General features: G+C 35.5%; 2 protein-coding genes across 3 annotated transcripts; one reads left to right on the top strand and one right to left on the bottom strand.

The window, feature by feature from the left end:
- Window positions 1-4,511: 4,511 nt before the first annotated feature.
- Window positions 4,512-9,313, bottom strand: LOC105319208 (spliceosome RNA helicase DDX39B). 2 transcript variants are annotated; one of them, XM_011416635.4, is made up of 10 exons: window positions 9,197-9,313; window positions 7,551-7,744; window positions 7,092-7,219; window positions 6,610-6,886; window positions 6,340-6,458; window positions 5,558-5,689; window positions 5,338-5,447; window positions 5,101-5,245; window positions 4,831-4,978; window positions 4,512-4,700 (listed from the first exon to the last, which is right to left on the bottom strand). In XM_011416635.4, exons 2-10 carry the CDS (start codon window positions 7,735-7,737, stop codon window positions 4,678-4,680), a joined length of 1,269 nt encoding a protein of 422 aa, XP_011414937.3. In that variant the 5' UTR covers window positions 7,738-7,744; window positions 9,197-9,313; the 3' UTR covers window positions 4,512-4,677. The 2 variants fall into 2 exon arrangements, with proteins under 2 accessions (XP_011414937.3, XP_065932884.1); XM_066076812.1 differs by having other exon boundaries at window positions 9,183-9,201.
- Window positions 9,314-9,374: 61 nt separating this feature from the next.
- LOC105319207 (UPF0184 protein) lies at window positions 9,375-15,367 on the top strand. Its single transcript, XM_011416634.3, has 2 exons — window positions 9,375-9,557; window positions 14,830-15,367. Exons 1-2 carry the CDS (start codon window positions 9,392-9,394, stop codon window positions 14,991-14,993), a joined length of 330 nt encoding a protein of 109 aa, XP_011414936.3. The 5' UTR covers window positions 9,375-9,391; the 3' UTR covers window positions 14,994-15,367.
- Window positions 15,368-15,913: the final 546 nt, after the last annotated feature.

The raw sequence follows: 15,913 nt of genomic DNA on the forward strand, positions 1-15,913 counted from the left end.
TCCATTGTTTTATGTTACGTGTATTAAAAATACATTTTGTATTTTGAATGAATAGCTATTTTCCAAAATAGTAGAACATATCGCATTAAGGTATGGATCATTGATTATATAGTTCGAAATCCGACTGATAGCCTTGAGGGTCAAATTGGTGAAATTTTCTTTGAGCAATGAATTTCAAACGAGTATGGCAGGAATAATATTTTAAGAGTCATTTACAAATTTAGTCCAAAAATGAAAATATATTACATTTTCCTGGACTTTTTAAGAAATGGGGGGAAAAATAATCGTTAGATGTAATATTTAAACAATAAAATGCTCTCTTTGGTGATTAATGCGGGATATGAAGGTGGCGAGGGGGGCTAGTACCCTAGATCTCTACAAGCCAGAGAGAAAGAAAAGGCCAATCGTCAAAATACTTATCAGTGGTGGGGGAGGGATACAGCAATTTTAATAACGTACATGTATATGTTAAAGCTGACATAAATATTTCCCTTTTATCTCCGACTACCGCCATATTACTTGTCGATTTCTATTCTTGCGTTACTGCTACACATCCCTATAAAAGGCAGAGAGCACTATTCATGCTTCACTGCATTCAGGTACTTCGTACACCCGAACACGTTATATAAAGTAAGTAATAAGGAATCACTCTGAATAATATGAAGTTATAATCACCTCGTATTACTTTGAAAAAGAGGGGACACCAGACCAGATATTAGACCTTTCCCGTTTGATTTATGGTTAGGGTCTCTGTTTACCAGTCACCATGGAAAATGGGTGATGGTTCCAAGCTTTTGTTAATTGAAATTGCTTCATTTTAGATCACCTGAATCAAATTTTTAACCTTGTTTTCTATAAACACTGTGTCAAATTTTACGAAACTTGAAAAAAAAACATCTTTATGGGGAAGGCATTTTTATACTAAAATAAAGGGTTAAATCCTTTTCAAAGGGGGGATAATCACGAGGCAGTGAAAATAGGTTGTGTCTTTAAAATCTTGTTAAACCTGATAAAAATAAATTTCTTTGTTTGAACCGCTCCAGTTTAAATAAATCTAGGGGGTCACAGTTTTAACAAGTTATAATCTACACTATATGATGATGTCTTCACGTTGTTATTATATAAATAGTGCCTGTTTAAAATGATGAAATTGAAATTAAAAAGATGAAATTGACACCCCTCGAAAACCACTGTCAACCTCCGCTTCGCGTCTGTTGTAAATGGCTTTCTTGGGGTGTCAATTTCAACAGTTACTCTCCCAAACAGGCACTATTTATATAATAACAACATGAAGACATCATCATATAGTGTATATTATAACTTGTGAAAACTGTGACCCCCTATATTTATTTAAACTGGAGCGGTTCAAACAAAGACATTTATTTTTAACAGGTTAAAATTTGTCCATTTTTAGCTCACCTGAGCCAAAGGCTCAAGTGAGCTTTTCTGATCACAATTTGTCCGTTGTCTGTCGTTGTCGTTGTCGTTAACTTTTCACATCTTCTCAACTTCTTCTCAAGAACCACTGGGCAGATTTCAACCAAATTTGGCACAAAGCACCACTAGGTGAAGGGGATTCAAGTTTGTTCAAATGAAGGGCCACGCCCTCTTTAAAGGGGAGATAATTGAGAATTATTGAAAATTTGTTGGTATTTTTCAAAAATCTTCTTCTCAAAAACTATTTGGCCTGAAAAGCTAAAACTTGTATGGAGGCATCCTCAGGTAGTGTAGATTCAAGTTTGTTCAAATCATGGTCCCTGGGGGTAGGATGGGGCCACAATTGGGGGATAAAGTTTTACATAGGAATATATAGAGAAAATCTTTAAAAATCTTCTTTTCAAAAACTATTGGGCCACAAAAGCTCAAATTAAAATGGGAGCATCCACAGGTAGTGTAGATTCAAGTTCGTTCAAATCATGATCCCTGGGGTAGGGTGGGGCCACAATAGGGGGATGAATTTTTACATAGGAATATATAGAGAAAATCTTTAAAAATCTTCTTCTCAAAAACTATTGGGCCAGGAAAGCTCAAATTAAAATGGAAGCATCCACAGGTAGTGTAGATTCAAGTTTGTTCAAATCATGGTCCCTGGGGGTAGGGTGGGGCCACAATTGGGGGATAAAGTTTTACATAGGAATATATAGAGAAAATCTTTAAAAATCTTCTTTTCAAAAACTATTGGGCCACAAAAGCTCAAATTAAAATGGGAGCATCCACAGGTAGTGTAGATTCAAGTTCGTTCAAATCATGATCCCTGGGGTAGGGTGGGGCCACAATAGGGGGATGAATTTTTACATAGGAATATATAGAGAACATCTTTAAAAATCTTCTTCTCAAAAACTATTGGGCCAGGAAAGCTCAAATTAAAATGGAAGCATCCACAGGTAGTGTAGATTCAAGTTTGTTCAAATCATGGTCCCTGGGGGTAGGGTGGGGCCACAATTGGGGGATAAAGTTTTACATAGGAATATATAGAGAAAATCTTTAAAAATCTTCTTTTCAAAAACTATTGGGCCACAAAAGCTCAAATTAAAATGGGAGCATCCACAGGTAGTGTAGATTCAAGTTCGTTCAAATCATGGTCCCCGGGGGTAGAGTGGGGCCACAATAGGGGGATGAATTTTTACATAGGAATATATAGAGAAAATCTTTAAAAATCTTCTTCTCAAAAACTATTAGGCCAGGAAAGCTCAAATTTGAGTGGAAGCATCCTCAGATAGTGTAGATTCAAGTTCGTTCAAATCATGGTCCCCGGGGGTAGGGTGGGGCCACAATAGGGGGATGAATTTTTACATAGGAATATATAGAGAAAATCTTTAAAAATCTTCTTCTTAAAAACAATTAGGCCAGAAAAGATCAAATTAAAATGGAAGCATCCTCAGGTAGTGTAGATTCAAGTTTGTTCAAATCATGATCCCTGGGGGTAGGGCGGGGCCACAATGGGGGGATCAATTTTTACATAGGAATATATATTAAAAATCTCCTTATCAAAAACTATTAGGCCAGAAAGCTCAAATTTAAATGTAAGCATCCTCAGGTAGTGTAGATTCAAGTTTGTTCAAATCATGATCCCTGGGGGTAGGGTGGGGCCACAATTGGGGGATAAAGTTTTACATAGGAATATATAGAGAAAATCTTTAAAAATCTTCTTTTTAAAGACCTTTTGGCCAGAAAAGCTTTAACTTGTGTAGAGGCATCCTCGGGTAGTGTTAATTCAAAATCACAGTTCCTAGTGGTAGGGCGGGGCCGTGATGGCGGTTTGAATTTTTACATATACATGTATAGAAAAAATCTTTAAAAATATTCTGGGAAAGTTTTTCGGTCCAAAACTCAGTACTTAGTGTGAAAGCACAGGTTATGCAGATATAAGTTTGATGAAACCATGATACCCTAAAGAAAAGTGGGGCAACAAAATGGGGGGGGGGGTATATAGGAAAAGAGAAAAATCATCTTACAGGTACAACAACAAAAGGGGCTTGGTATTTACCAAAAGAAAGAGGTGGATAAAAATTGGCAGATTTTCAATTTTTTTTTAGCAAGATCTACTGTACTTAGTTGTCAAGATATTTTGATACTGTAATGCTAATTTGATCAGAATTAAGGCAAATGTTGCTCAGGTGAGCGATGTGGCCCCTGGGCCTCTTGTTTTTGTAAGAATAGCAATGCTACAATTTGCGTTATTACAATGCAAAGATCCATGTGTTTAGATCAAGATATAGCCTTGATTCTGAATTGTTCAAATCATAACATCTAAGCAAACTATGAACGCATCATCTTCATATCATCATATCAAGGTCAGTAAATTACCGTGCTTTTTATATTAATCATTTATAGTCAAATCTTTAACTTTGATATTATGGCAATTATGCATGGTCATCAAACTTTGTTAGTTTGTGTATCTTACAGCATCATCACATCTTGTTTCAAAAGTAGATCACAATAATCTACTTTTAACTTTTCATCATTATTCATTTTCCATTTTTTTTAATCTTTGATACGCTGAGGCCAAGGATAATAAGATTGGTCAATTGATGCATTGGGATATATAATATCCCAAAAGAAGATTTCAATTATCTTTTAAAAAATGATTTTAATATACTGTCAAATCTAGCAAAATGTGAGAATTTATGTTAATTTTACATCAAAATGATGTAGAAGAGTTTTATTTTTGAACCTGTCAAAGGAGACACAAGAAGTGTTGATCAGATGAGCGATTTTACCAATGGGTCTATCGTTTTAATCATATTCAAATCAGACCAGACTTGTGTTAAAAAAAAGGAATTGTGTAGTTCTTAAATGTTTTCATTTCTTGTGTGCCTGATAAAAATACTGTGGAATCTTTTAATTTCGTGGAGGCCAATTGTCGTGGATTGTGGGTTTTTTGCTTATTCATTCGGATGTAATTTCGTAGATGCGCCGATTTGAAATGCTAAATTTTATCCATCTCTTGTCCTTCCCTCGATATTATTTAACAACAATGTACATGCATAAAACCATTTAAAAAAAATAAGTTTTGTTCTACATTTTATTGAACAGATAAACAACAGTAACTATAATTGTATACACGTATAGCAATGATAAATGTACATTGTACCAGTATTCACACTACTTATGGTACTAAAACCACACAGTCATTTTTGTTCTGTCTATATGATCACCTTTCTCGTGTCGTCATGTTCAAGCATTTTCACTAGTACCGACTGAAAATAAAAAAAGCAAGGGCACATTTAATAATCATTTCCACCGTTAACGTGCGCGATGATGCAGCTGTTTGCATTATATTATTGATAAATCTTGAAAGATGAAGGATGATCTGGAAACTCTACTTACTGTATGACGATACATCGATCTGTGTTGGCATTTTTTCTATTCCGACTTCGAATCTCTCTTGCACAGAATTCATTACTTCTGCATCTGACCGGTTTGACACAAATGTAATGGCCAACCCCTTCGTCCCGAATCGACCAGCTCGACCCACCTGTAAACAAAATTGAATATGACATTGTATAAAGAAAATTTCCATAAATTAAGCTTCGTACTAAACAATCTCGAGATAACGTTCAACATTTAATAAATCTAATTAAAGGATAAAGAATATACCCTGTGAAGATACGTGTCTGATTCTTCAGGTGTGTCGTAGTTGATGATAATGTTGACTCTTTCAATGTCCATCCCTCTACCAAACAGGTTTGTGGCCACCAGTATTCTCTTCTGGAAGTCTTTGAACTGTTGGTACCGGGACAGTCTAAACACAAATGCAAAGATTAGCTTTCTGGTTTCAACTTAACTATGTGCGCATGATTTTCTGTTCTTAAGACTTCTTTCAAAATCTGTTACCTTTCGGTTTGTTCCATTGCCCTGTGTATGGTAAGAACAGGAAAATTCTGCTCCAGGAGAAGAGAGGTCAAAGCCTGACATCGGCTGATGGAATTCACGAAGATGATCACCTGACAGAAGGATACAGCAGGACGTGTTTGTTTTCGAATTGTTGGTCACACAATAGCAACTAAATGTATAGTTGATATTTCAGTTAGATGCCCATTTATATATACACTACCTGGTTAAATTCAAGCAGGTCCAACAAGTCACAGATTTTGCGCGATTTTTCATTTTCCTCCATTTGAATGTAATACTGTTGCAGTCCATGGAGTGTCAATTTTGATTCGTCGTCGATGATAATTTCAACTGGCTGCAACCAATCAACAAAAACATTTGTTTCATTTCAGAGGGTAACAGGAAGTGAAACTAATGTGCAGGTAGAATTAAACGAACATCTGCATATAAAATGAAACGGAAACACCTAACAAGAAACACTTTTTCCAATTTCGATGTCATCAAAAGGCTTTTAGGGGTTCAAGACTCGAGTCTTTGTGGCGAGTATTTCACGATAAAAATTCACCTCCAATCAATTTATGTCATTGATGATTATAACGTGATCGCCATCCACTCAAGATCCGTCATTTTATTTAGGGCGGCTTCTGATGGAAATACTTTGAAATGTCCGGATAAGAAATCATGATAAAACAGAAAGCATTCAGGGTTTCCGTTAGAATGGCCTGTTAGTACCTTCTCAAAAGAGCTGTCATCAAAGGACCTCAAGGCAATAAGTCCAATTAGAACTATATACTGACGGCATGCACAAAAAACACTTTCATCTCCAAATAAAATGTCATCGATGAATTCTCGTGATGCAACTTAGAACTAATTTTCTTGGGAAACGGGGATAGCGTATGCAGATGTTGAAAATTATGCTTTTCAATCCAATTCCATCACGCAACTGACACTTTCAAATTCAAAATCAAATTTAAAAAAATGAATCGAAGTCATTAAAATATTTACGTCACTGATAAATCGCTTGCACACAGTTCTCAGATCCTTGTTGAGAGTGGCACTAAACATCATGACTTGTTTTGCGCAAGGTGATCGTATGAATATGGCCTGTACATCCTTCCTCATCACTGCAACGGAATTTTAAAAAAAAAATCATACATTTACAACATATATACCCGGTACAAGGATCTTTACAACAATTTCACAGTTTTATGTTCATATACAAATATGCTTCAAATCTTTTTTTAAAGACTTTTTAATATCAGCTAATTTGCTCACCGATTTCTTTGAGTACTTGATCACACTCGTCTACAATGAAGTAACGGAGATTGTCCAGGGTAAGCTTTTTCTTCTGAACAAGAGCCAGCAGACGACCAGGCGTTCCCACGACGATGTTTGGGCGGTTCTTTGCGAGAACCTCTTCATCCCTCTTGATTGGAAGTCCGCCAAAAAACACGGCAACTTTGATTTCTGGCAGGTATTTTGAAAAGGTCTGGTACTCATGCGCAATCTGGTATGCAAGTTCCCTTGTGTGGGCAATGACCAAGACAACAACCTAAAATGCACGCGCATTTCTGGTAATTAAGTGAATCTCTTTGTCGGACTTATGGATACTCAAATTCGAGGCATACCATTTGTTATCAAATATTGCCAATCAATGAACATTTATTAAGCTGATCAACAACTTGATGAAATCCACAAAAATTGGTGCTCAACGAAAATTGATTTAAACCACATGATACCCGTTGGTTGACACTCACATCGTCGATGGACTCTTGAATTTGCTGGAGTGTGGATATAACAAACACCGCTGTCTTTCCCATTCCGGACTTTGCCTGACAGAGAACATCCATGGACAAAACGGCTTGTGGTATACATTCGTGTTGCACTGAAAATATTCAAAATTCAACTACCCTAACTTAAGTCAATGTCATTAAATTTAACACAACATCTATAAACATGACAAAGGCATCACAAGATGGAACGAGTCTTCAAGCATCACACATTCACGGGTCCCGCACGGGTCACAGTTAATTTAATTCTATAGTCTCAATGTGCGTGAATTCATCCGAGTTCCAACACAATGTATTTACAGCATATTCGTCAAGCCACGACCTCTCCAGTAAAACGGGTGGGGTGGGGTAGTGGGGTCCTTTTGTCATCTTTATGAATTAAATTGCACCAACACTCCGTCAATCGGCCTCTCGCTTAGAATTTACCTTGTGAAGGATGTTCATAACCTCTGTCTTTAATGGCTTGAAGCAGCTCAGGTTTCAGAAGCAAATCTCGAAACCCCGAGCTGTGAATTGACGAGAACTTGTCACGCCGTTCCTCTATAGGAACGACAGAACTGACAGAGACTGATGTCTCCTCTTCATAATCGCGAAGCATTTCGTCGCAAGACATTTTCTCCCTAAAAATAACAATTAATATAAACAGTCTTTTAGATATTACATTGTAATTAGGACACATGATATAATCTATCAAATTGCCATGAATGTACATGTACTATATATGGCATACCTCACAGGGACCATGCCCGTTTTAACATTAATTTCAATGTAACCATATGGTTACATTGATATTAATGTTAAAACGGGATTGGCCCATGTGGCATACCTTTCAAAATAAAATGCGCGATGGAAAAATTTACTATTCCAATTTTCAATCATGATAAATTAATATAGTCATCTCATGAAATAGCACACTAGCTGTCAATAAAACATTGTGCTTTTAATTTTTTTACTCTGTGATTCAGTGGGATGATTTCTAAAACTACGCGGGGGTGTTAAGGAAGCATGTGGGCAACTTAGCGTCTTAATTTGACTGTTATATTCAAAATCGTGAAATTAAATAACTATTTTGAATACGATCAAAAACTAAGTATTATCCTTTGAAATAGATGTAAGTGCAATAAAATCGGGTAGTACATTACTGCCCCATTGGTGCATTATCACGTGACAACTATAAATAGCTTACGTATATTCCTTAACATAAAATGAGATAGAACAACACTACCCCGCGGTTTCCAAAATAAAATAAACATACCAAGAGAAGGCAAAACATCTCAGTTTAATCAAAACTGCTGCTAGAATCCTATGTTTTTCTTAATTCAATAGTTATTCATCCAGTTCTCGTAAAACCTTCCCAACTTTTATAAAGTTTGCACGGAAAACGGCAAGTTGTATCAAAACAACACACAACATGGGATTCTAGCAGCACTTTTCATTTTAAGCATTGATCAAACTAACGATACATATAAAATTCAAAGTTCAATATATGCGGGGTAGTGTTGTTCTAGTCGGATTTTTATATCGTAAACAACGACAGAGGAAAGCCTGGCCGAGAAATAAAAGCAAATTTACATACCTTTTAGCGAATGATTGATAAAACTAACATCTCTCCTAGTATTCTTGTGTCCCGTTCTCAATAAATCACACCACAATATTTTATTAGATTTCTTAGATTAGTTATGTTTTGAATATGTTTACAATGCTTTCCGATCAAATTCACACGACATTCAACTTTTAGTCATGACGTCATCAATGTATAAATCTACGTAATACAAACTAATTTCTGAAAAAAAAATTGACTTCAGTATTTTTATTTGCTTTTGGTCTACGTTTCGTTGCTTAGATAATTGAATATGTACATAATAACTAAGATTTGTGATATCACGAAATTACATGTAACTCAGAATCCATATGCTTCCTTAACACCCCCGCGTATTTTTGAAAAATTTATTTAAAATTTAAAACTACAAAAAGTTAAACACATTGTTAAATTTAATAATTCAATTAAAAAAATTTAAAAGATTTGAAAAATATTAATTTTCTGAATGGTCAACCTACCAAGTTAAACTTACCTTTATCAATGAAATAATGATGATGCAATCTAAATTTAGGTCTACTTATATATCAATCGGTATTTCACAAGAGGTTGAAATAGGAAAGTCCGATGATGACAAAAATAGATTTACGGTAACTTTGTTCGGCAATTTCCGTGGATTAAAACCGAAGATGCTAAAAATAGAACCGGAAATAGTTACGTTGTTTAGCACATGACACAAAATATGGCCGATGATGTAAACATGCCTGAAAACCACGTAAATGGATTTGAAGAAACCCCAGGCGAGCGAGAGGATCAGAATGAAGCTGATGAAACAGAAGAAACTATGATTGAAGATGAGGAAAACCTAGAAGAACTCGTAGAAAATGCAAGCAATGGTGAGTTGTAATCGCAAATCTGAAGACACCATCGATTTAACCAAAATTGTCCTAACTAGCTGTTAACTATCGATAAAATATCAACTAACCACCCAGTCCTGTTATTCACCCCAATGTTATAAGAATTTTAAGGTGGGCCAAAAATAAAAAGGTGCATATAAATAGTAATATGTACCCTTATGTTGCATAATACAGACCCTATTACCAACTACATGTATATATATATATACATGAAATAAATAAAATTACCAGCTGATTAAAGTGATGATATAATTTGAGTTTAACAATATTTCATCCCAAAACCTTAATTGGGTTGTCAGTAATATGTTCCATTTTTATTGGATTGTATAGTATCAAATACAACATTTTAAATTTCGGGCATTTATCTCGTATGAAGAGATCAGTCAGGCCCCTTTGATAGTGATGATGAAAAATGAACAAAATCACAAAAACAGATTACATGTTATAAATCTAAGATTAACTCAATTTTAATCTTAATATCTTCACTGTTAAAAAAAAAGAAACATATAGAGGAATAGTGAGACCATGGGTGTATTTGTTTGCTACCTCCAGAACTGGTCCAGGATATCGATCTCCAGCTTCTATTTGCTATCAATGGAGATCTACCGGAGATCGCCATACTGCAAACAAGCAAATCAGTATTACTCTTGCAGCTCTCTAAGGCCTATAAAAAAATTGTGTGTTTAGGGTAACACTGATGAAAAAATTAGGTTAGGAAGGTAGGGATTTTTTTTTATTTTCTGCATGAATCCTTAGAATGTTTGTTTGTGTCATAGTTAAAAACAGATTTTTTAATAGAAATAATATAAAATTCCCAATCGGATAAAAACAGACATCTAAAAATAGTAGGATAGGGGCATTTCAGGCTAGGTCGGGTTACCCTAAACACACAACTTTTTTTTGGCCTAATTGACCAAACAAATACACCCCATGAAAAATTAAGAGTAAGCAAGTTTAAGTTTTGTGGCCACAGAGCATGAATGGAGATTCTGGGTTCAGTTTGAATTCACAGAGGGTCTACTTTTGCTTAAAGTTGCTCATGATCAGCAAAAACAAACCAAGTTCTGCTTTTGACTTATACTTTACAGTGCTCAAGCATTAAGAGGACCATGTATTATTAGGTCACCTGAGTAAACTCAGGTGACCTATTGCTATCTGTTTTCATACGTCGTCATGTGTTGTGCGTAAACAATTTAACATTTTTAACTTCTTCTTAAAAACTACAAAGCTAATTGTTACTACATGTATTTTTGGTGTGAGGGTTCTCTATATATATATGGTAAGAGGAATTTAAATTCTGAAATTCATGGCTCTACCTACCCCAGGGCACCACAGGTGGGGCCAAATATGCAAAAATAAAAAATAAAAAAGCCAAATTTTCAAAATCTTCTTCTCTACTCCCACACATGTGAGGAAAAAACTGGTAGCATGGTTACTAGTATGATTTCATTGAAGCCCTCTATCAAAATTATGAAATTCATGGCCCCTGGTTCAGGGGTTCAGGCTCTAGGGTGGGGTCAATATGGCCATATAGTTAAACTGTATTAAATCTTATAAAATCCTCTTCTCTACTCCTCATCAAAATTGTGAAATTCATGGCCCCTGGGCCAGGGGTTCAGGCTCTAGGGTGGGGCCAATATGACCATATAGTAAAATGTATTGAATCTTAGAAAATCTTCTTCTCTACTCCCATTTGTATTTTTTAAAAAACTAAATGCCTGATTATGATGTCCATGAAGCCCTTTGCCAAAATTGGGAAATTCTTGACCCCTGTGTCAGGGGTCCAGGCTCTAGGGTGGGGCCAATATGGCCATATAGTAAAAAAGTATTAAATCTTAAAACATCAGCTTCTTTACTCCCATACATGAGGGCAAAAAACTGAATACATGGCTATGATGTGCACTAACTCCTCTACCTAAATCGTGAAATTCATGGCCCCTGGGTTAGGGGTTCAGGACATGGGAGGGGGGCAATATAGCAATATAGTGTTAATGCATATAATTTCTAAAATGTTTATGATGTGCATATAATGTTTAAAAATCTTCTTCTCTATTCTCACACATCTGTATGAAAAACTGAATTCATAATTAGTATGTTTATCAGGAAGTCCTCTACTAAAATTTTAAATTTCATGTCCCGTTGAGCATGGGTTTTGACTCTAGGGCAAGGCCAAAATTCATGTATAGGTGTTAATGCATAAAATGTTTAAGAATTATCTTCTTTACGTATCCCTTACACCCGAAAGGAAAACTGAATTCATGATTTTGTAGACCAGATCTTTAAGTTTTTTGCCAAAATTGTAGGTTTCATAGTTCTTTTTGAAAGATTTCAGGTAGGGAGGTGGTCGTCATTACAGATTTATAATTTTTGGGTAAGTAATTTTTTTTTTGGAAGTATAGGTATACTCCTCCCCCCCCCCCCCCCCCCCCCCACGGATTAGGATTTCCATGATTTTGGGAATTACTTTTTTCTCAATATTTCTAGGCTTAGTCTAGCCCCCCCACTTTCAATTTGCTTCCGACGCCTATGTCATGAAATCTGGTAGTATATGTAACTAGAGATTTTAACACCAAGCAAAGCAGAGATAGTTTAATAGATATTAAATATGAATGGAGTTATGACTTGAATTATAAATACATATTGATAGATTTTTCTAGTTACATTTACAGCAATTTTGAACCCCAAAAAATCTGGAAGAGAGAAGTATGGATAAATGATAAACACTTTTACTCTCTTATTTTGGGATAATCATGTGTGTGTGCAAATCTCAATTACTGTACTAGTAATCAATGTTAGTCTGATATACTGTTCATGTAGAATACTTAGATTAATTGCAATTATGTCATACTCTGTAGAAAACAATTTTTTTTCTAATTTACATCAACCAGCAGATCACTCTAAATACCCCAAAGCACTCTCTAATCAGCAGACAATGTAGAGAGGGTTCATACGATTTAAATGTGGAACTCCAGATGACTCCTTCTTTGAGATATCACCCAATGGCAATTCAATGATTTTATCAATGGACCATGCAGCTCTGCACTTTGTATTCTAGAACATGCAGGATCTACAGTAGGGGGTAGAGTTGGAGTAATTTCGCATAGTCAAGTTACCGAAAATAGGCTTGGAGCATTCCTTTCCTGGACAACAAAATTATCCCACAGACACTTCCCCCCCCCCCCCCACAAATACACACACACACATATCTCCTGGAGACAAATTCTGGATCACCGGCTACACACGCATGTAGAACCTTATTGTAATGTTGGGAAATGTCAATGCAAGCTTTTGAAGTTTTGGTTTTGAGTCGGACTATTTCTTTCTCATTGTAAACATTTTGATTATTCACACCATGGAACAGATGGCTCATTCATTGTAATGTATGAGATGTTATAATAATACCCTGACCATATAAAATATGAAAATAAAGATAGCTATTCTTATTTGTATTCCAAATATATCTACAAACTGAGTTTGGTTTATTGTACCGGTACATGTACGTTCTGACTAATATATCAGAAGTTATGTCTGTTTTGTGCTAGGAAATCTCTTGCTATCTTCAAAGATTTCTTATATAATAGCTTTTTAGCACCTCATTGTAATAAATAAACCCCTTGAAAATTATTATTGAAATCGTTTCATAATGATTGTTTCCCCCAACTGTAAACACTGGTAAACAATAAAGAGGGAAAAGTTCTATCAATACGGTCTACTAGTGTACGCTATTGGTTTTGTCTTTTAGCTTTTTGTCTCACAACTATAACACCATTTTGGACAGAGTACAATATTTTTGAGCCATACATGCATACAAGCTATTTCCTTATGGCAAGAAATTTCACTAAAGGAAAGATTTCCTTTGATTTTTTTTTCACTCTAACCTTAGATTAAGGATCATCGACACCCCTTGACTTTTACTTTTTATGACAGTACGTCACAACATGGCGATTTTAGCGCATTGTGGAACAGATAATACCACCCTTTGTTGTCTATCTCTGTGGCGCAGTGGGTGTAAATTCGGTCTACCGTCACGCTGGTCCCGAGTTCGAATACTACAGTGATTTTTATTTTCATGAACAGCGGTAAAAAATTTTCGTGTCATTTTCAAGTCGAACACATTCTAAATCAAAGTACTGAAGAACTGACGGGAGTTGATTTTGTCGATGTTTATTTATTTTAAAATCAATGATATGTTATTTTGCATGACAAGTACATGTAGTTTCTAATTTGAATTGCGCACTTTTTTATATTATGAATTTTTGGACTTTTTCGACAAGAATGTCGAGAAACCCCCATATGAATCATGTTAAATAATATTTAAAGATAAAATTAATTCAATCAAACTATGTATCAATAATAGAAATATTTCTCGAAAATTGTATGGATCCAAGCAATATTGAACTCTAGTCTCGTTCAACCAAACGCTCGGCTGACATCGTAAGTCTCCGACAAGGATTTACGGAGACAGCCGAGCGTCGAGTTCAACGAGACTACACGTATATTGAACTCTGGCGTAAGAATACATACGACAACAAATAATATTTAAATTGTTCGTACCATTTAAAATCTGTCTATTTTCAAGGTATTTATAAATGGTTTCCTTGAAAAACAATGCTTTAGCATACATTACATCGAATCTATCAATTATTTTCAAGAACTAAGTCTTGTCAGCAGCAATTATGTGTGCTGAGGTCCAAACACTGTTTCACTTTCGGTTTGTCTGAGTAACTGCATAGGAGAGTTGATTAAAATCAACTCCCAAAAACCATATCTTTAACTGTTTAAGTAATTTAGAAGAATAGGCTTGTAGGCAGAACTTTTCCCATGTGTGTGTCCCTTAACAATTAGTGTGGGAAGGGGGGTGGATCGCATTGTCTGACTGTTGAGACACGAGGGAAATTGATATCGCTATCAAAGACATCATTGACGTACCGAAGCCCGCAACACTTTTCGCCACTACAGCGAAGATTTTGCGATGATCGATTTTGTACATGTTGTAGGCAGTGTTGTTTCATGCAGCGGGAAAGATTATAAGATGGTACAGAATTCTGACAGCTGTTACGTTACATTTTTATAATATTGCGCGCGGTCACTCCAGCTTAAAACTTACCAAGTTTTCTATCGAACTATTGTTTCAAAAACTGTCCCTAATGAAAACATGAAAATCAAAATAGAAACCTCAAACCTCTCCTGAATACAATAATATAAGATGCTTAGTATACTCTGTACAATTAATTTTTTGTAATCATTTCAGAGTATCAAGACCTGAGCAACACGCTCGATCAGATTGACAGGTATATGACGAATTTAGAAAACCAGAATGATTCTCTCGTGTCCAAGCTCCAGGATCTTCTCGAGTCTAACCGACAGATGAGGGCAGAACTTCAACAGGAAAACGCCAAAGTAAAGAACAGCTGACATGCAATGAATTAGGGGGACAACTTAATTAAAGAGAATAAACGTTTAAAATGTAGATGTAATCAGACTATATTTTAGTGGTTTTCCTTTGCTCGTCAGTTGGAGCAGGGATTAAGTTCTTTTCTTTCAATATTCGGATTAACTATATCGATTGGTATCATTTTCAATGTACTCCAGCAGCGTGGTCACCATGGTAACAACATTCAAGTTCCTGGCCATCTCGAGTTACCGGAACAGCTCGGATGTCACGCGCATCAAACGTGTAACAATCTTACTGTGAATAATGATCAGTGTCCCACACATCGGAGAACAAGATCTAAAGGAAGATGTTCTGGTTTAAATTCTAGTACTGGATAAGATTTATGTATAAAGAACCTTTTTAATATGTTTTTGTAATATGGTTTAGTTTAATCATTCAATGTTGGAAGGTCAGGTTTAAATAATATTGCTGGTTGTAATAAGATTTATGTATGATGAACAGTACATTGTATATGTCTTGGATATATACGTTTTGTAATATATACAGGGTGTTTCAGCAAACGTGTCCCAACTTTACAGTTTTAGAATAAAAGTTATGCTTCATATATGGACTGAAATTTTGCAAAAAATGTTATGAGCAACTACATACAATTTTATCAAATCAAAAGTTTCAATAAAGCTGAATCATTTATTTTTCGACAGGCATTTTAAAACTAAGTCAACTTAGAAGCACAGTACTCGATTCAACGTCATTTTAGCACGTGTTCCAAATGTCCGCCATGTTTCTCAGTCACTAGTCTCATTCTATCTCTGAAGTTCCTGATAACATTTTTACAAGAGTCTACGGTTATACGCTGGATTTCTCTTCGTATAGACATTTTCAGAGCACTTGTGTCTTGTGGGGGTGGTGAATAAACACGGTCCTTTAAATAACCCCATAA

This window comes from Magallana gigas, chromosome 2 (genome assembly GCF_963853765.1).
Source record: "Magallana gigas chromosome 2, xbMagGiga1.1, whole genome shotgun sequence".
Classification (NCBI taxonomy): Eukaryota; Metazoa; Mollusca; class Bivalvia; order Ostreida; family Ostreidae; genus Magallana; species Magallana gigas.

Excerpts from the sequence above, each read along its gene's own strand:
- LOC105319208 (XM_011416635.4), bottom strand. The coding sequence starts at position 7,737 with ATGTCTTGCGACGAAATGCTTCGCGATTATGAAGAGGAGACATCAGTC. Across the intron at positions 7,220-7,550 it reads TTATGAACATCCTTCACAAG|TGCAACACGAATGTATACCA; the intron begins GTAAATTCTAAG and ends GAATATTTTCAG. Across the intron at positions 5,246-5,337 it reads GCAATGGAACAAACCGAAAG|ACTGTCCCGGTACCAACAGT; the intron begins GTAACAGATTTT and ends ATTTGTGTTTAG.
- LOC105319207 (XM_011416634.3), top strand. The coding sequence starts at position 9,392 with ATGACACAAAATATGGCCGATGATGTAAACATGCCTGAAAACCACGTA. Across the intron at positions 9,558-14,829 it reads CGTAGAAAATGCAAGCAATG|AGTATCAAGACCTGAGCAAC; the intron begins GTGAGTTGTAAT and ends TAATCATTTCAG.